This window comes from Xenopus laevis, chromosome 5S (assembly GCF_017654675.1).
Source record: "Xenopus laevis strain J_2021 chromosome 5S, Xenopus_laevis_v10.1, whole genome shotgun sequence".
Lineage (NCBI taxonomy): Eukaryota > Metazoa > Chordata > Amphibia > Anura > Pipidae > Xenopus > Xenopus laevis.
The window spans coordinates 125,116,349-125,136,662 of NC_054380.1; the positions used below are offsets into that span (position 1 = coordinate 125,116,349).

Sequence of the window (20,314 nt, forward strand, 5' to 3'; positions counted from 1 at the left end):
GCACAGTTTCGTTATTTTTAACTGGATAAGGCAGACCCCTCCTTTCAGCAGTAGGTCATTGGGATTACACACATTAATTACAGTGCAAATGCCTTCACAGGAATGAGAGATAATGTGTCCAATTAAACAGGGTAATGACATGTAATGAGCTCATACACAATTTTCTCTTGATTTCAAGAGCTGAGGTTGAGTACGGTGGCAATGAGGAATTCAGGCGAGTGCAATTTGGCAGCCAAACTTCACAGACACTGATATTCGGCTTCGTTGCCCATCTGGTGATGAATCATTTAATAATCCCTAGGCCAACCTTTATGATTTTCTCTGTGCGAGACAACAGATGTCTGGTAGCAGAGGGAGTCCGTCCTGGATAAGCCAAGACAAGTGAGCAGCAGCAGCTGAGAGAAAAAGATAAAAACACAAGCAGCAATAAAAGCAGCTCTAATGTAATAAACCATGCATCATTTTTGCAAGGTCTAGTAACCCATAGCAACTTGCTTTCAAACAGGGGACCAGTGTATGTTATCTGCTGTTATCTGCTGATTGTTGCTGTCAATAACCAAAACTAACTGTTTTTTTTTAATTACAGTACCTGTAGGCTCCAGAAAGATGCTGGGATATGTAGATCAAAAACATCTGGAGGGCTGCATTTTGCTCATGCCTGTGTTATTAAAGGAACAGTAATATCAAAAAATGTAATTGTTTTAAAAGAATGACAATATAGTGTACTGTGTGCCTGGGGCTCACACACCTTCCCATGTGTTCATTAGAACAAATGCATCACACTTTTTAATTATAACATCCAGTATCATCAGAATTTTTCATAATTATTGCTGGTGTGAGCAAAAAATACATTAATATATGAATAATCCCAGCCTGTGTGGGGAGAGATAAAGGTGACTGTCACGCTACTGACCACCTTCTGTAACAGGGAACTCTGCTCACTGTAGATTAAATCAACATACTGTTAAATATGAGACTGTAGGTTAATATCATTTGTCTCCTATCCTCAACATTTATTTTTTCTTTAATGGATGGAACACATGATAATTTGATGGAGAAACACCCAATATTTCCACTCCCCCCCCCGATGTCTCCTGTTATTGACATGAGTGGAAACTGTGTGCCACCCCTCAAACTGTCATTTTGGCACCAAATACCACCTGTCGCAAGTGCCGACAAGCATCACATAGCACCATAAAATCAAATAAATGATGACACTTGGGGGTTAAACATTGCTATCATCAGGTGGTCTATTGTCTACATGTATTGCTGGAAAGCACGTGATCAGGTTGCATGTGTGGGTGGTACAGAAAAAGACCTGTGTTCAGATGGCTTGTATCCCAGAAGTAATCCTCTTGGTATGGGTTAAGTGAAGCTCAGATAGGGGTTTAGGGCCAAGCCTGTAGGATAAGTCTGATGCGACTGCACTTGGTATTGGCAGTTTTGTGTCAGACGGATCAGGTTAGCACGTTAGGCAGCCTTGTGCCCCAAAAAGAACTGATAATGGGTTCAATGCCCTTGTCGTTAACTTCTAGTAAGAAGAGATGTCATAGGTGAGTGGCACAGAAGATGTCGCCAAAGTAGCCTGGGTAATTTAAAGGAACAGTAACACCAAAAAATTAAAGTGTCTTAAGATAATGAAAATATAATGTACTGTTGTGCTGCTCTGGTAAAACTGGCGTGTTTGCTTCAGAAACTCTATTATAGTTTATATAAACAAGCTGCTGTGTAGCCATGGGGGCAGCCATTCAAGCACAGGATACACAGCAGATAACAGATAAACTCTGTAGTATACAATGGGATTCTTCAGACCGTATCTGTTATCTACTGTGTTTCCTGTGCTTAAATGGCTGCCCCCATGGCTACACAGCAGCTTGTTTATATAAACTATAGTAGTACTTATCTGTTATCTACTGTGTATCCTGTGCTTGAATGGCTGCCCCCATGGCTACACAGCAGCTTGTTTATATAAACTATAGTAGTACTTATCTGTTATCTACTGTGTATCCTGTGCTTGAATGGCTGCCCCCATGGCTACACAGCAGCTTGTTTATATAAACTATAGTAGTACTTATCTGTTATCTACTGTGTATCCTGTGCTTGAATGGCTGCCCCCATGGCTACACAGCAGCTTGTTTATATAAACTATAGTTGTGTTTCTGAAGCAAACACCCCAATTTTAGCAGTGCAGGGCAACACTACATTATATTTTGATTCCTTTAAAACACTTTAATTTTCTGGTGTTACTTTTCCTTTAAGTCTGTGAGTTTCTCTGAAATGTTCCATATTGGCTTCATACTGAGAGCTGTAGGCAACAGTTGTGCTGCACTGTGTATAAGTAGGCTTCTCAAATGTTGTCCATGTATTCTCCTGCATTGGGTTATTGGCTTTGCCTGATTTGTCTAATAGAGGAAGCAGACACCCACAGTCACAGGGAAGGGGCCCAGACTGTGGGGTCTGCTTCCTTTATATTTAAGAGAAAAATCCCCCCCATCCACTCTCTTACCTGCGGTGGGGAAGAGGGGCGCAAGTCGGCACGGGACAGGGAGTGGGAAAATGCTGAGTGTGGAGTGGGCAGAGGCAAGGCTGGAAGTGAGTGGGAGAGTTGGGAGGATGGGGATCGCAGTGAACTCTAGTTATGCCACTGGCCAATTGTTTCCTATAAGAAAGGACTGCCTTAAAGGGGTGGTTCACCTTTAAGTTAACTTTTAGTATGTTAAAGAGTGGCTAGCTCTAAGCAACTTTTTAATTGACCTTAACGTCTTCATTTTTATAGTTTTTGAATTATTTGCCTTCTTCTTTTGACCCATTCCAGCTTCCAAAAGGATTTTCACTGACCCCATCTAAAAAAACAAATGCTCTGTGAGGTTAGAAATGTATTGTTATTGCTACTTTTTTTATTACTCATCTTTCTATTGAGACCTCTCCTATTCATATTCCAGTATCTTTTTCAAATGGTTGCTAAGGTAATTTGGGCTGTAGCAACTAGACTGCTAAAATTGCAAACTGGAAAGCTGCTGAATAAAAAGCTAAATAACTAAAAAAAACACATTTAATAAAAAATTAAAACCAAACTGCAAGTTGTCTCAGAATATCACTCTCTACATCATATTAAAAGTTAATTTAAAGTTGAACAACCCCAGCCCAATGAGGCCCTACCCACCAAATTGCTGCCAACAGTCTGAAACATGTATGTCCAGCTTTAAATAAGAACATGAAACGACTGGGGCTGTACTCACACAGACGCATGTATGCGCCGAACGCAGGTAAAATGCAATATGCTTCGTCCCAACCTGCGTTTGGCGTTTACATGCGTCTGTGTGAGTACAGCCCCATTGACAATAATTCAGTGCGCCTACTCCTGCGCTCCCCTGTGGCTGAACGGAAGAAAGTGCAATGCAGGGGATCACAGGTAAAACCGCTCATCTGTAAGAGCCCTGAGTCTGGGACCTGAAGGACCATAGGTTGGACCATCCATTCCCTGGCCCTGACAAATCTACAGATGTCCCTAAACTAGACTGTGACCTCTGTATATTTGTTTTGTTTGCAGCAGTTGCATTCAGAGGAAGTCTGAATATTTTAGCTGTTCTGACTGAGACAAAATAAATCCTTTTAGGACTTGGGGTCCGTTTACTAAAGTGCGTTAAAAATATTCGCACAATATATAGACAGAATTTTCGCCAAATATGTTATCGCCAGTTTACTAACCTGCGGTAAATATAAATTTGCGAATTTTCTTGCGCAAGAATAATTGTTCGCCAGTTATCGCATTTGCTGAAAATAACGCTACGTACACATTAACGCATGGTTTACTAAACAGCGAAATGTGCTAAAGACAAAATTAACGCCAGAATATTCGCAAACTTTTACCGCCACATATGAAGTGGCGTAAAAGTATTTTTTCTGCAAGAAAATTCTCAAGGGGCAGGAAATATCCCATAATAATGTTTTTTTTTTACCCATCATTCTTTGCTGACAGGAGACAGATCTGTAGCTATTGCTGACAGGATGTTTTGGCTTCTGCTTCTATCTGGTGCAACAGCAGCAGTTTCAGCTCAGAGTCGTATTATTGGCAGCGGCATCACAGTCCAACGATTCGTCAGCCTCTACGCTTTTTGGTTTCATTGGGATTGGCTACATTAAACTGTGCATTTCTATGAAGCAAAGAGATTGACTGGTATCATTTCCTATGATTCTATTGGCAGAAGGGTTTATATGATGCAGACATGTTTGACATGTTACTCTGGAGATGTTGTTGGATGGTATAATCATCAGTCAATAAAGTTTATAAGTTTTGAAGATGCATTTCTGGCCATAAATGTCACAGTAAAAATTGCCATAATAACCGCCATAAAACAAGACTATTTTATAGCATAAATATTCGCAAAAACTTAATTTTTCGCCAGAAAATTCGCAACTCGCTAAAATTACCGCTAACGTAAGCTGGTTCCTTAACGTAGTTACCGCAAGTGATCGCAATGACTTCTGAGCGCATCGCTGTTTAGTAAACTTAGTCGCTGCGAATATTCTGGCGTAAAAATATTCTCAGCGATAACATGCGGAAACTTAAAGTCAGATTTACCGCACTTTAGTAAACGGACCCCTTAATACTAGGATGCAACACTCTATTATTTTTGTAACATCGGCAACAACTGACAGACATGACAATTGAAACTGTGATGGGAAAATACAGTAGGCAGATCCAGTGCTGCAGAACGAAGAGTTGGAATGGCATGCCCACTGCCCTATCTCACCCGCTCATTTCCTAACTGTCATATATATACTGTATATAATACACAAAAGCCATGAATATCCTGTAAATTATATCCTTATAAACGGTGAGTTCTGATGTCATTTCTGTCACATGACTCACTAAAACTTGTGTATTATAATAAACAATGTACCCCCAGTTGTAAAATATGAGGATATTAGAAGTTACCTCGGAGTTCCATGACCTGTATAAAAACACTCGGCCTTCGGCCTCGTGTTTTTATATGGTCATGAAACTCCTCGGTAACTTATAATATCCTTATATTTTACAAGAGGGGGTACTTTATTCACTATATACTGTACTGAAATGTTTAACTGCATTCCTACCTGTGTGAACTTTTTTCCAATTTGCTTATCAGCTTGGCTCATTAACCATTGGGCACAACAATTCCACTAGGGCATAGGACTAAAGTGACTCGTTGCATGAGCCAGGAGCAGCCAGCAGATAATAGCATTGCCAATTCACATTCCCCAGGAGTTACCAGGGGCAGCAAAAAGCCACTCCTGGTAACTTTAAGGGTCAGGGCACACAGGCAGATTTGGGGAGATTAGTTGCCCGGCGACTAATCTCCTCTTCTTCTGGGCGACTAATCTCCCGGAACTGCCTCCTGTGCCTTCCCGCCGGCTAAAATGTAAATCGCCAGCGTGATGGCATTCGTTTTCAGAAGTTGCCTGACGAGAAAACTTTGGGCGACTTCGGAAAACAAATCGTTCCAAGTGCCATCCCGACAGCAATTTACATTTTAGCCAGCTGGCACAGGAGGCAGGAGTCACCCCGAAGAAGAGGAGATTTGTCCCCGGGCAACTAATCTCCCTGAATCTGTCTGTGTGCCCTGACCCTAAGAACCATTTTGTTGCAGAGGCCAGTAACTGTAATTTGCAACACCTTCAACAGTCAACCCCCCCCCCCTGCACACTATTCAATCACACACCTTGTTAAATTCACATTGTCATTTTTTATCCACTTTCATTATTTATCTCATAACTTTTACAGTTCCTGAGACAATCATAGTAACACTAATGCTCCTGCTAAACACCAGGGGGAGTGTGTCGGTTTTACGATAGACTCTTGTAGGAAAGGCTCAAAAGTAAGTGATTATTATTATTATTCAAATACAAGCAAAACAACCCAAATTTATTGTGATTATACCGCTCCCTCTAAAAGAATATTATAAGTCACCTGTCCAGTAGTCCAGCAGTTCCGCATTCCACATGCTAATTGGCCAGAATTCCATTCTCATCAACAAGATGCCCCACCCCCAGACCCAGTTCAATCTGGCGCTGCCCCAGTGTTGTCCAATTTTTTCTAGATTATCTGTTAGTTTAACAACTCATGACATAATAAAGGGGAAATAAAGTTTTCTAATAAAATAAACATGAATTCTTCTCTGAGCACTTTTATAATGTTTTCTTTCCTGTTTACTTTCACCTGTCACAAAGGTGTTTTCATTGGTTTATACTATATTCAAATGATGTAAAATAAGCAAGTACAGGCCAGGTGCAGACTGAAAGACATAAAATGCATTGGAGAACCTCATTTAAACAGTGGGCTCACAGTTGCTTAGGTCTGTCGTATGTCATTTGCATCAAGGGAGGAAGAAATGGGAATAAATATTTACTTCATGTAAACAACAATGGGAAATAAATAGAAAAGAGAGGGCAAAATCTGAAAGGAGACAGAGAAGATGTTTGTTCTGTAGCTGGCAGGGTTATTTCAGGTACTAAGTGATGGCTCGTTTATTAAAGGGGAAGTTGCACCTCAGGGCCTAACAAAATAAGCAGACCCTGCAAATAGTGATGTACTGGTTAACTGCCAGTTGTACGGGTTTGGGTTGGGTTGAAATTTGGGGGACCATTACAGGTTATGTTTGGGTGTGGGTCAGACTGGGTAAGGACAATGCCCCTCTTCTCCCAAAGATTAAGTATCTTGGAACCAGAGGTGTACACAGAAGTAGTGGACAGAGTCAAAAGATGCATGTATGGATTGGATGTGGCTCCTACAATGGCAACATTTTGCAGTTAAGGATTTGCGGATTAGGTTTGGTGTGGGATAAGGTTTTGCGGGTTAGGGTCGGGTGTCGGTTAAGGTTTTGTGAGTTAGGGTTGGATGTAGGTTAAGGTTTTGAGGGTTAGGGTCGGGTGTGGGTTAAGGTTTTGTGGGTTAGGGTCGGGTGAGTTAGGGTCGGGTGTGGGTTAAGGTTTTGTGAGTTAGGGTCAGGTGTGGGTTAAGGTTTTGAGGGTTAGGGCCGGGTGTGAGTTAAGGTTTTGAGGGTTAGGGTTGGGTGTGGGTTAAGGTTTTGAGAGTTAGGGTTGGGTGTGGGTTAAGGTTTTGTGGGTTAGGGTCGGTGTAGGTTAAGGTTTTGAGGGTTAGGGTTGGGTGTGGGTTAAGGTTTTGAGGGTTAGGGTCGGGTGTAGGTTAAGGTTTTGTGGGCAGGGGCGATCGGATCCTGGCCACTCCGCTGCCTGAGGCAGCTTGGTGTTGCTGCGGCCCCACCTCTCCGGTGCGCTCACCTTTTTGGTCTGGGGGGGGGTCCATGAGGGTGGCGGAGAGCTTAATTGTGTGCTAGAAGAGCCAAATTTCTGGTTTGAAAACCGGAAATTTGTCTCTTAACGTATCAGGAGCGGCATTTTTGTCGCCCCTGGTACCTAGTGGGGCGCTGCCGTCTGAGGCGAGTCACTAAACTAGTTACTAAACTCGCCTCATTGGCGTAGTGCCTCTGAATATCGGTACCCCGTACGTTGCAGGCATCACTAGGGCCGCCATCAGGGGGTACTGCACTTTCAGAATTAGTCACCAACATACCTGAAGCCGCAAAGAGACCCGTAGCCATGAAAGGAGACGTAGGAAACCCAAGAAGCTGTCATCACCGAGGACAAGGAAGAAGAACCTTAGGTAAGTTCCACTGAACACAAATATATTTTATTTTATTAAACCCCTTGCCAACAATGTATTATGTTAATACTCTATAGGCCAGTGCTGGGCCAGCCTGGGCAGACGCCCTAGGCAGCTAAGCTGGTTTAAGCGCCCCACAGAGGCGCACACGCATGCGCGAAAACCCGTGTACGCATGCGCAAAAGAAGTTGTGTGCGCACTTGTGATGCAAAGGAACACACACGCTGGCCAAAGAGGGGACCAGACTAGGAGTAGGAGAGGCAGAGAAGGTGCATGCCTGGGGCCCTCCAGCTTTGGGCCCTAGGTACGTGCCCTGCTATGGGCCCCTGGTCACCAATTTTATTTGAAATATTTTATGGGGCCCCTGACCACCAATGTTTTTTAAAAAAATTTATGGGGCCCCTGACCTCAAATTGTATTTTTAACTTGCAAGGGATGCGCTGGCCACCAATGTTTTTTTTTTTTACCTTGTGGGTGGACCATGGCCACCAATGGGATTTTTAACTTGTAGGTGGGGAGACTGGCCACCAGTTGTTTTGAAGCCCTTGTCTGAAGTATAAATGACACTATTACACGACAGGCTATTAGGAAGTTGTAGTTCAGCTGACTGGGAGGGGGAAGAAGAGGCAGCGCTGTGCATTGTGGGAGTTGTAGTCACAGGTTGCAGAGACAGGACTGGTAGGGGGACAGGTGGAGAAGCTGAATGGGAGGGATGAAGCGCTGGGAGGAGGAGGAGGAGAGACGAGTGTGGGAGGAGCAGCAGGAGCAGCAGCAGCAGGAAACCAGGGAAAGGGGCAGAGAGAGGAGAGTGACACTCGGAGGTGCAGCCACTGACTTTGCTCTCCGGATCCGGGACTCATGGGGCTGCGGCTGCTGCAGAGAGTGCGAGTCCGGGCGCATCTTTCCACCGCCGTCTGACCTGCAACTTTGTGCTTCTTTGTTGTGAGTGTGTGACTGTTCCTTCCCGCTGCGCGAAGAGCGCTAATTTCTGCACAAGTGTCCGGGCTTTGTGAAGAGTCTCGTGTAGAGGAGCCCCCGTTCCCTGGCTGTGTAGTGATAATATCTCACAATGCCGGATCTGATCAGTGTGTCGGAATTTGTGTGTGAGACCAATGAGGATTATAAATCCCCCACTGCCTCCAATTTCACCAACAGGCTGAGCCAGTGCAGGAACACGGTCGTGGCTATCGATGAGGTAAGTGCCTGTCACACTGAGCTGCTGCTGCTGCTGCACAACCTCTTGGCCTTGGGATTCTCATGATCAATGGGACCAGCTGATCCTGAGCTGCTCTGCAGTTAAATGTAGGGACAGGTAGAGACTGTTCAAGTGCAAACCCACCAGGTTTCTATCAGAGCTGTCCAGTCTACATTTCTCCAACTGTCAATTCTACTGCAACTGCCGGCATTCACTCACTGGGGTAAATTTATCAAAGAGTGAAGTTCCGCCACTAGAGTGAAATTCCGCAGCTCTCACTTCATTTCTATTGAATTTTGAAAGGCGTATTTATCAATGGGTGAAAGTGAAAGTTCACCCTTTGATAAATACGCCTATAAAAATCCCATAGAAATGAATGAAGAGTGGCGGAATTTCACTCTAGTGGCGGAACTTCACTATTAACTTCACTCTTTGATAAATATACCCCACAGCCTCAATAAAGTTGTAGTTGAGCAACACCTTTAGAAATGCAGGGGAGCATTATAAATATTAGGGACCACTCCACCACTAAGGACAGGTCCTAGTTGGAAATTGTTTCCGACCACTTACCTATTGACAATTTTTATACAGTTTCTCACTTGTCTCACTTTGTGGCACCGAATGTATAATCTTCTTAGCCAAAACAGCATATTGCTTTCTGAATTGATGATCAGCAATTGGACCAACGTTGGGGCTAAACAACATACGTGACTTCATATATGTTGCACAACCCCCTATGATTCCAGGTGAAACCAGTGCGTGCTGCATTGTGGCCCTAGTCACGCATCTGAGAACTGATACCTTTTCCATCAAGGCAATAAAACATGCCATTTAGGAACGTGCTTTACGACAGTTTGTCACCTATGCTTCCTGGGAAGGCATTTTCTTAGTCCCTAGGGATGGGCGATTTTTTTCGCCTTGGAAATGACGCCCATAGACGAAAATGACGCGCGTCAAAAATATTTTGACACCCATAGACTATTTTGGGCATCAGCGTCATTTCGCCGGCGGCGAATTTTTGGCAAAACTAAACGGGTCAAATTCGCCCAGCTCCCTGCACATCCATGTCATGTGATCAGTTGGATCAAAGAAAAAAAACTACAATGTAATTCCTATCAGAGAAGCCACACTAGGAAGGTTAATGGGACATTGTGTCTTTTGTCTTGGAGTTGATCATAGTGGCATTTTGCAAGTCTTTTTCCGGTTGCTGCTGTCAGATCAGTTGCGATCTAAAGACCTGACACCTGCGATTCTAATAGACATGATGATTTTAGCATATATAGTGTTAAATAGGCCTATAGAGAAGGGCTGTCCGTGTTATCAAATGGCAGTCGTTTCCTGGCAGTATTGGCTTCTAGAAGTTGTAGTTCAACAACAGATTATTACTGAGTGGAACTGCCTGTTTATGGAAAAATACAGATTTCTGCTTTATGATAAATTCTAATGTTTGTTATTGTGTCAGTTAGCAAACGGGAGCCAAAGAAGTCAGCGTGTTGTGTCATTCAGCAGAGAGAGAGTAGCATTAAGAGAGGAGTGGCTGGGATAAGAACTGACACTGATAAGGATAAAATGACTGCGGTCAGTTAACAACTGCCGGTTATTTATGAAAGAGGAAATTGGTGTCCAGCTTTTATGTTCCCCATTAAAAGGTGAACAGGTGTTTTTGCTCTGTGCAGGGTGGAGCCTTAAAAAGCCTTTGGTGGTGCTCTGAAATACAGTGAATGTCACTGTGTGTATCTAATATGACTGTGTATTGCCTGTATGTTGTGTATGTGGTTCAGGGGGAACATCACCTAAAACTGTTTTTTCCATAATGAAAGAAAATAAAATTTTGTGCAAATTTCATATATACTTTCATTTAAAATGTTCAATGGTTTTCAGAGTTACAGTAGAAACCCCATTTTTATATTTCCCAGGGGATGGTGTAAATTCCATGAAAATGTAAAATCTGGGGAAAACTGAAATTGCCAGCGGTAAAACGTACACATCTCAAATCGCAACAAATTGTTTTGTTGGTTTTACCGCTGGCGAAAAGGCTGGAAAGGCATTTTCAGGAGATTTGTCACCCCAAGCCTTGCATTTTTATCACAGGTGACAAATCTACCCATGGCCACTTACCCTTTCACCCTTATGGGCAAATTCACTAAAGGGCAAATTTTCGCCAGCGAAGGCTCTGCCACGCTTCGCCAAGCGTAAATTCATCACTACACTAATGCACTAAAATGCGAATTTGCGTCTCTGTAACCGAATGCTGGCCAAGTTTCTCTAGCATTAATTCATCAGCACGAGTATTTTATAGTGAACTTTCGCTAATGTTCATTTCTACCTATCGAAAACTTCGTTAGTAAACTTACGCTTAGGTCAATTTGAATAGGGTGGGTGCATATACAGTAGGTCACATATATGTCTTTATTAGAGATGTTGGTGCAAATGCTTGAAGTGGCCACTTATTATTACAAATGTCCAAGGAAGCAAAATAAAGACAAAAAAGATCCTCTACTGTCCTAGACATGAGCGCATCCTTATATAAATGTGGCATGCCCCTCAAATGGAAAAAAAAAATGTTAACACAAAAATTGTTAATCCCAAAAATAGGATTTATGGAGAATGTTTGCTAGTGATGGCCACTTTGCCCTTTAGTAAAACTGCCCCTTAGGGTCAGGGCGCACAAAGTAGAGGAGATTTGTCACCGGGAGACTAATCTCCCCGAATCTGTCTGTGTGCCCTGTGCCTTAAGGCCCCCATAGACGCGACGATTCTTCTTTGCGAAACGACCGATTTCAGCGCAGCCCGACCGATTCGTCAAATTATCGTGCGGTTAGTGGGATTCAAACGATCGAACATCTTACGATTTTTCGTCCGACATCTGCCAGGAAATTGATCGGCCAGGTTAAAAAATCTTTGTCGGTCCCAGTACAATCTATGGATGTTTGCAGGGCCAAGCAGGCAGCTCCCCTTTGTTTTCCTGGTAAATTGGTAGTTTTAGTTGATGGACAGTTCGAACGTTCGTACGATGGTTCTCAGAAGATCTTGGTCTCACGATGTGGATTGGATCTGTTGAAAATCTGTACATCTATGGCCAGTTTAAGGCTAGGGCCACACGGGAAGATTCAGGGAGATTGGTCGTCTGGCGACTAATCGCCGCGTCTTTGAGGCGACTAATCTCCCTGAATGGCTTGCTGGTATCTCGCACCCGCTAGCGCTAAAGTCGCCTGCGCCTATTCACACGCGGCGATACGTTTTTCAAAGTCGCTCGAAATTGCCTCGTGTCACCGCATGTGAATAGGCGCAGGCGACTTTAGTGCTAGCGGGTGCACGATACCAGCAAGCCAATCTCCCTGAAATCTTCCCGTGTGGCCTAGCCCTTAAGCTGGCCATAGACGCAAAGAATCGTGGATTCGTACGATTTTCGGACCACGTGTGGAGAGTCCGGACATTTTTCGTCCGTCGGAGATCGGTCGTTTGGTCGATCGGACAGGTTAGAAAATTTCTGTCGGCTGCCGATAATATCTCTGCGTGTATTGCCGATCGTACGATTTTCAGAGGGAGACTGTCACTAGTGTTGTCAGACATAACTATCGTACGATTGCTGTCAGGGGCAGAACATTGGGTGATCTGTTCTTATTTGATCGGAATGGTTAGTGGAGGGTCAGGAGATGGGAAAGTCCGATCGTACGTTGATTCGTACGATCGGATCTTTGCGTCTATGGCCAGCTTTAGGGTGAAAACACACAGGGCTACTAGAAGCAGCTACTAAAATAAACTGGTGATCATTGGCTTTGCTAAGACACTATGTGTGTTTTAGCAGAGGCATTTCTTTATTGCCAATGGCAGGATATTTTCTGGTGTTTTGTAGTTGTGACTAGTAGCTGCTACTAGTAGCTCTGTGTGTCTTTATCCTTAGGTTCTCTGCACTGCTGAGTCTGACACATGAAGATTTGTAGCAGAACCTTGCTGATTAAGGGTCAGGGCAAATGCTTAGATTCGGGTGGGGGGCTTAGTCGCCCAGCGACAAATCTCCTCTTCTTCGGGGCGACTAACCTCCCCGAACTGCCTGCCGCTGGCTAGAATGTAAATCGCCGGCGGGATGGCACTCTGATCGCTCGGAAAAGGAAGCGATCTGAGTTCCATCCCGCATGCGATTTCCATTCTAGCCGACGGGAGGCAGTTCGGGGGGGGGGGTCAGTCGCTTTAAAGAAGAGGAAATTTGTCGCTGGGCAACTAATCTCGCCGAATCTGAGCGTGTGCCCTGACCCTTACAGACCTGGAGGAGAATTGGCTTCTGATACATTTTAAGAAAGAATCCAACACCATGATATACCAGGGATTAGGGTTGCCATCTGGCCAGTAAAAATGGTGGTTGATCCCAATGTTAATAGGGAAAAAAGAAAAGGTGGCAACCGTACCAGGGATACATAAATTCTGTTTCAGCGGCACATATGCTTACAAATAGTTGTGAACATTGTAATGAACATATATCAGAAAGATACTTAGAATGGAATTTTCTTTCAATATGCATAATGTTTTTGGGCAAAAATGCACCTACCGTTGGTCAGTGGCAGGGACATGCCTCCCACAAACTTGCGCCCTTATTGACTGTTCAGCGAACAGAATAATGACCCGTATTATAGTTCTTCTCATTCGGTAGGCCTGTTTCAGCCAATTTTCAGTTTCTGCTGGCACATAGTATTGTTAATGGATTAAGTTAAAAAAAAACCAAAGTGTATGTTTTAAAAAGAATAAAAATCTCATTTAAAAAAAAAAAAAAAAAAAGGAAGCCCAGAGTCTGAGTGCGGGTGCTTTGTGTTCAGTGACTGTTAACAGATTGGAGCTGACATTGTTTGAACTTGTCTCCCGGTTTTTTTTCTCTTTCCACTGGGAGCTCAGATGTACCCGGCTTTCAAAGAGATTAATGTTCAGCTTCCAAATTGCCCTGGTGCCTCGGGTACTAAGAGAGATGGGAGCTGCTTGCTGAAACACCCTCCCATTAATGCAGGGAGGAGACAGAGTAACCTCACAATGATACTTAGTGCAGGTCTGACTGTCCAGGTGTTATTTAGTATATGTGGGAGGTAGGTGCTTGACTTTATCAACCAAGATAAGGTGGCCATAGACGTAACAATGACGATCTTTCCCGGAAGAGATCTTTCCAAGAAAGTTAGTTTGTTTCAATACACACGTGTAGAGCTGAATTGTCAGATATAAAGGTAGAAACAATAGAATTCTACCTGTATCTGATGATTCAGCACTAAAAATGGCCAATATTCAGGTGCCTTCAAAGGCGCCTGATGAAAATTTTCCGTCCAGCGAGCCGACCAATATCCAGGTCTTCTGCCGATATCGGTCTGCATGTTTCCCACCATACACTCACCCAATATCATACAAAAATTAGTTTTGTACAATAATAATGTTGTTATTACTAGGGATGCACCGAATCCACTATTTTGGATTCGGCCGAACCCCCGAATCCTTCGCCGAATACCGAACCGAATCCAAATCCTAATTTGCATATGCAAATTAGGGGTGAGAAGGGGAAAACATTTTTTTTACTTCCTTGTTTTGTGACAAAAAGTCACTACAGTATATTTCCCTCCCGCCCCTAATTTGCTAATGCAAATTAGGATTCGGTTCGGCCGAATCCCGAACCGAATCCTGGATTCAGTGCATCCCTAGTTATTACTGCATCAGGGTTCTGGGTACTTGGGTTGATTCTACTCAGGGCAGAAGGTTGTTCTCTTTGTGTTTCTATGGGGTTTCTCCATAGCAGGCTGGGTGGCTCCTGATTTATGCTGGTACAGTTATGGCATATGTTATTCAGAGGTCCAAATTAAAAATTTTTGGACGCGCATCCCGTAAAGTCGCTCACATCGAAATCGACGTGCTTCAACACTATTCAGACGCCCATTGACTTTAACACCAGCGTGAGCATGGAGGCAGGCATCAATTTCAAATTTTCACGATTTTTTTGTGATAATGTCAGATTTTCGTGATTTTTTTGTGAAAATGTCAGAATTTCACGGATTTTTTCGTTAAACTTTCCGATTTCACAATTATCCTGCAAATTTGCCCGTCACTAGTCACCAGTATTTCAGGACCTATTTAATTAATTAATTAATTATATTTAAAAAAAAAAAAATCCTCTTTCATCAAGTACTTGCAGTCTTCTAGCCAGCTATGAACAAGTATTCCCACACCCAGCCAAATAATTCAGCATATTAACGCAGCTGGGAATTGTGGGTAGAGATATGCAAGTATTACTTAGGCCTGATAGTTGTTCTATAACTGACTGTAGCTGCTGCAGCACAGACAGATTTCATTGTAGATTATTAGGCATCCTGTACCCAGTCAGGTGTTGTAGTTCAGCAACATTTGGAGGGGGGGGGGCTATAGGTTGATCTAAGACAAATCTCCTCTTCTTTGGAGCGACTGATCTCCCCAAACTGCCTCCCGCCGGCTTGAATGGAAATCGCAGCCGGGATGGCATTCAGATCGCTTCCTTTTCCGAGTGATCCCAGTGCCATCCCGCCGGCGATTTACATTCTTGTCGGCGGCAGGCAGTTCAGGGAGATTAGTCGCCCAGAAGAATAGATTTGTTGCCGGGCGACTAACCCCCCCCCCCACCCAAATCTGAGCATGTGCCCTTAATCAGCAGGCTTCTGCTACAAATCTTCAGGTGTCAGACTCAGCAGTGCAGAGAACCTAGATAAAGACACACAGAGCTACTAGTAGCAGCTACTAGTCACAACTACAAAACACCAGAAAATACCCTGCCATTGGCAATACAGAAACGCCTCTGCTAAAACACACTAAAGGTGGCCATAGACACACAGGTAATATCGTACGAAACTAATTTTCGTCCGATATTCGTTGCATGTATGGTGGAAAAAGAGCCGACCGATATCGGCAGAAGATTTGGATATCGGTCGGCTCATCGATCGGTATGGACGGAAAATTTTGATCGGGTGCCTTTGAAGATACCCAAACATCGCCCATTGTTAGTGCTGAATCGTCAGATACAGGTAGAATTCTATTGTTTCTTCCCATATATATACCTGTATATCTGACGATTCAGCTCTACACGTGTGTATTGAAAGAACGATCTTTTTTGGAAAGATCTTTTCCAAGAAAGATCGTAATTGTTACGTCTATGGCCACCTTTAGTGTCTTAGCAAAGCCAATTATCACCATTGTTTATTTTAGTATCTGCTACTAGTAGCCCTGATTTGCTCTCTCAATACAGCTATGGGACCTGTTATCCAGAATGCTCAGGACCTGGGGTTTTTCAGATAACAGATCTTTCAATAATTTGGATCTTCATACCTTAAGTATGCTAAAAAAATCATTTAAACATTAATTAAACCCAATAGGCTGGTTTTTCATCCAATTGAGATTAATTATATCTTGGTTTTGATCAAGTACAAGATACTGTTTTATTATTACAGAGAAAAAGGGAATCACCTGTAAACATTTAAATCATTTGATTATAATGGAGTATATGGGAGATGGACTTTCTGTAATTTGGAGCTTTCTGGATAAGGAGTTTCCGGATAACGGATCCTATACCTGTGTAATGCAGCACTGTGCACCATTATGAGAGAGAGAGTGGGGCAGTTGTCTGTTGTACCCATGAGTCATAGCATACATTCTATTAAAGGGTATTTTTAGTTATTCCATTAAATTAAGGGATTCTGTTAGTTTGCCTAAAAATAAATACATTTATTTTTGTATATGCATTATTTTTTCCTACTGTTGTAAGTAAAGATAAACAATCTGGTTTCCTGTGCTCCTAAACTGGCCATAGATTTAAGATTTTTAAAAGATCTTTTTGTTATCGTAAGACCAAGATTATCTTGAAACGATTGTTTAAATGTATGATTTGTCCATTTGATCATTTCAAGTGATATTGTCTAGTTGAAGCCAGGAAAACTGTGGGTAGTTGCCTGCTTGGCCCTGCAAACAATCGGACAATGGATACATTTCACTGTGTGAAAGATGAAAGTCTTCTAAAGGTGGCCATACATGGACCGATAAAAGCTGCAGACAGACCGTGTCGGCAGCTTATTGGCCCGTGTATGGGGCCACCCGACGGGCTTCACCGATCGAGATCTGGCCGAAAGTCGCCAGCTCTCGATTGGATGGGACAAAAAATCCCATCGGATCGTGGCCACATCTATTCGTTGATACGGTCCCATAATCCGACCGCCCATTACTATTCGTTAGGATCCGATCGTTGGGCCCTAGTGCCCACGATCGGATCAGCTCGATATTGCCCACCTCAAGGTGGGCATATCGGAGAGAGATCCGCTCATTTGACGATGTCGCCAAACGAGCGAATCTCTCCTTGTATGGCCACCTTAACCTGCCCGATAGATTTTCTGACCAATGTCGGACGAAAAATCGCTAGATGCACGATTGTTCAGTGCTCACTAACCTCACAATAATTTGGAGGATTTGTCAGATCGCACTCAAATCGGTTGTTACAGAGAGAAAAATCTTAACGCCTATGGTGAGCTTAAAGGAAAACTATACCCCCCAAACAATGTAGGTCTCTATAGAAAGATATTGCATAACATGTAAAACCCTGCTTCATGTAAATAAACCATTTTCATAATAATATACTTTTCTAGTAGTATGTGCCATTGGGTAATCATAAATAGAAAATTGCCATTTTAAAAAATAAGGGCCGCCCCCTGGGATTGTAGGATTCAGTGTACTCACAAACATATCAACAAACCATACATGTTAGGTCACATGAGCCAATTAACAGACAGAGTTGTGTCTTTTGCTTCCACACTTCTTCCTGTTAGAGTTTAGTATTTCTGGTCAGGTGATCTCTGAGGCAGCACAGAGACCATCACGAAATGGTGGCTCAAGGCAATAGATGTAAAAGGTCAATATTTACTTAAATATATATTCCAGTTTGGTAAGATTCTTTAATATGCCACTTAATATGATATAAACTGTCTGTTGCTTAAGTGTTCATTTTGGGGGTATAGTTTTCCTTTAAGGGTGGTCATACACGGGCAGGTTATAGCTCCTGATTCAGCTCCTTCAGTCTGAGTTGGCAGCTAATCAGACCATGTTTGGGGTACTCTAATGGGACTATCTAAACAATATCTGGCTGATTTTCAGTCATTGGTTGATGACCATTTTGGCTACTTGATGCATTCTTCGACCAGTGAGCTGATCTTTTAATGCATGGCCGGCTTAACCAGCTGAGTTGAATCAACCCAGTATCACTCTCCTCAAGGTGGGTATATTAGGGGGAAAAGATCCGCTCATACGAGGCCTATATTGTCCTTATTACCAGTGCCGGACACTCATTCTAAAAGATCTTCCAATGACTGTTTTCTGACTGTTATTCAGAATCAACTATAACGGGAAGTGATTAAAATCTGAGGATTTAGGGCCCACATTATACATGAATAAGAGCCCTTTTTTTCCTAGAGTTCCCTCCTGAATGGTTTATTGCATTGCTGAGCTATAAAAGCTTCTGTGCAAGGGCACTGATCTCATTACAGGATTATTCCACTGACTGTACATTCAGCGAGAGTGATGTTACTGAATTGTTCCTCGTGCTATATTCATCACTTGTGTTGTGTACACTTCACCCATGTTTCCTACCAGTTGTTCCTGCTGTGGCCTCCTTCGCAGTGAAAGGGTTAAATGTGTTGTATTTGGTGCAAGAGTTTGGATTGTAATTCGAGTTTATGAAAGAGGATCTAAAACAACTGACAAAAGAATGGTTAGGATCCATAAAGATATCTTACATGCTATACATTCAAGAGTTCATTTGCTTACACAAGTTCAACGTTAACAATTATGATTAATGCAGATGTGCTATTTATTGTATACTATATGTGATACAGAGTCTTGTTATATTTGCTGTCTTCTCCAAATCCTTCCTCTGTGCCTTGCTAAGATTAACAGCATGGCAGCACTCGGCACGGCAGTGATAAAGTCCTCATTGTGGGGCTACAGTATCCAGAGAGACACATCTTGCCTCCTGCACAGACTGGAGGTGAGAGCAGGTCATAGAAGAACATTTTGGTGCCAAGGACTAAAGGTGGCCATAGACGTAACCATTATGATCTTTATTGGAAAATATCTTTTCAAGAAAGATCGTTTGTTTCAGTGCACACGTGTAGAGCTGAATTGTCACATATACAGGTACAAACAATAGAATTCTACCTGTATCTGATGATTCATCAGTGGCTGATGTTTGGGTACCTTCAAAGGCGCCCGTTCAAAATTATCCGTCAGGGCGTATCGAGGAGCTGACCAATATCCAAGTCTTCTGTTGGATATCAGTTGAATTGTTTCCTTCCATACACGCTCCGAATATCGTACGAAAATTTGTTTCATATGATATTATCAGTGTGTCTATGGTCACCTTACGGGACCAAATCTAGGAAAGGCTTATTGGTGGAAAGGGGTTGTTCACCTTTAAAATAACTCTTAGTATAATGTAGATAGTGATTATTCTGGGACAATTTGCTGTTTTGAATTATTTAGCGTTTTATGTAGCAGCTCACCAGTTTGCAATTTCTAGTGTCTGGTTGAGAGATTTCAGATTAACCTAGAAACCAGGTATTGATTTTGATAAGAGTGGAATATGAATATTAGGGGGTTTGAATAGAAAAGGTAAGTAATACAAAGTAACAATAACATTGTAGCCTCACAGATCAGTCCTTTTTTGGCTTCTGAATACTGGAAAGAGGAAGAAGGCAAATCGTTCAGAAACTATAAAACAGGAAATAATGAAGGCCAAAACGAGTGGATCTCCCTGTGTACGCCCACCTTTAGCCATTCTATAACATACTAAAAGTTAACTAAAATATGAAGAACCCCTTTCAAAGGAACAAAGATGTTATGTCTATCTAAAATTGTCCTTTAAACAAACTTTTTTTGTTACTCTATTTACAGTAGCTTTCCAATATACATTTTCAGTGGTGCAGAACCGCCAGTGCAAAGAATAGAAACAACCAATGGTGACTACATTTACAGATAACTTTAAAACTGCGGTTTATCTGCTGTAGTTAAATAAAGGGGCTTGTGGCTGTCAAAATGCTTGTGTGCACTTAGAATATACATCCTCTACTTTTTTATATTTCTTAATATATCTACAGTATGTAGTGCCAGCATATGCCGCTGCGCTTTGCAGAAATTAAGCATTGTTCATATCAGCCCTGGCCTCGAATGGAGCTTAAAGGAGAAGGAAAGCCTGTACCGAGTCCTCGGTAAGGTGACTGACGGAGATTGCCAATCTCCCAATTTTGGTGCATGCACAAACCGGGAAATTTCTGCAACTGCGCTTGCGCCATCATACTAATCTCCCAGTCAGCTTTCCAAGGACCTGAAAGATGGATGCCGTGAAGTCCACTGCCAGAATCTGCGAAATGGGGTAAGTATAAAGTATGGGGCATTTCCCAGGGGGGACAGTTAGCCTGGAGGGA

General features: G+C 42.7%; 1 protein-coding gene across 2 annotated transcripts in view; it reads left to right on the top strand.

Moving 5' to 3' along the window:
* The first annotated feature begins 8,360 nt into the window (after positions 1 to 8,360).
* asap2.S (ArfGAP with SH3 domain, ankyrin repeat and PH domain 2 S homeolog) overlaps positions 8,361 to 20,314 on the top strand; it is a 144,143-nt gene continuing 132,189 nt past the window's right edge. The window contains exon 1 of one of the 2 annotated variants that reach the window (XM_018265926.2): positions 8,361 to 8,858. In XM_018265926.2, coding sequence (XP_018121415.1) covers positions 8,733 to 8,858 — 126 coding nt within the window. In that variant the 5' untranslated portion in view covers positions 8,361 to 8,732. The remainder of the gene's footprint in view (positions 8,859 to 20,314) is intronic. The other variant, XM_018265927.2, reaches the window with a different exon arrangement.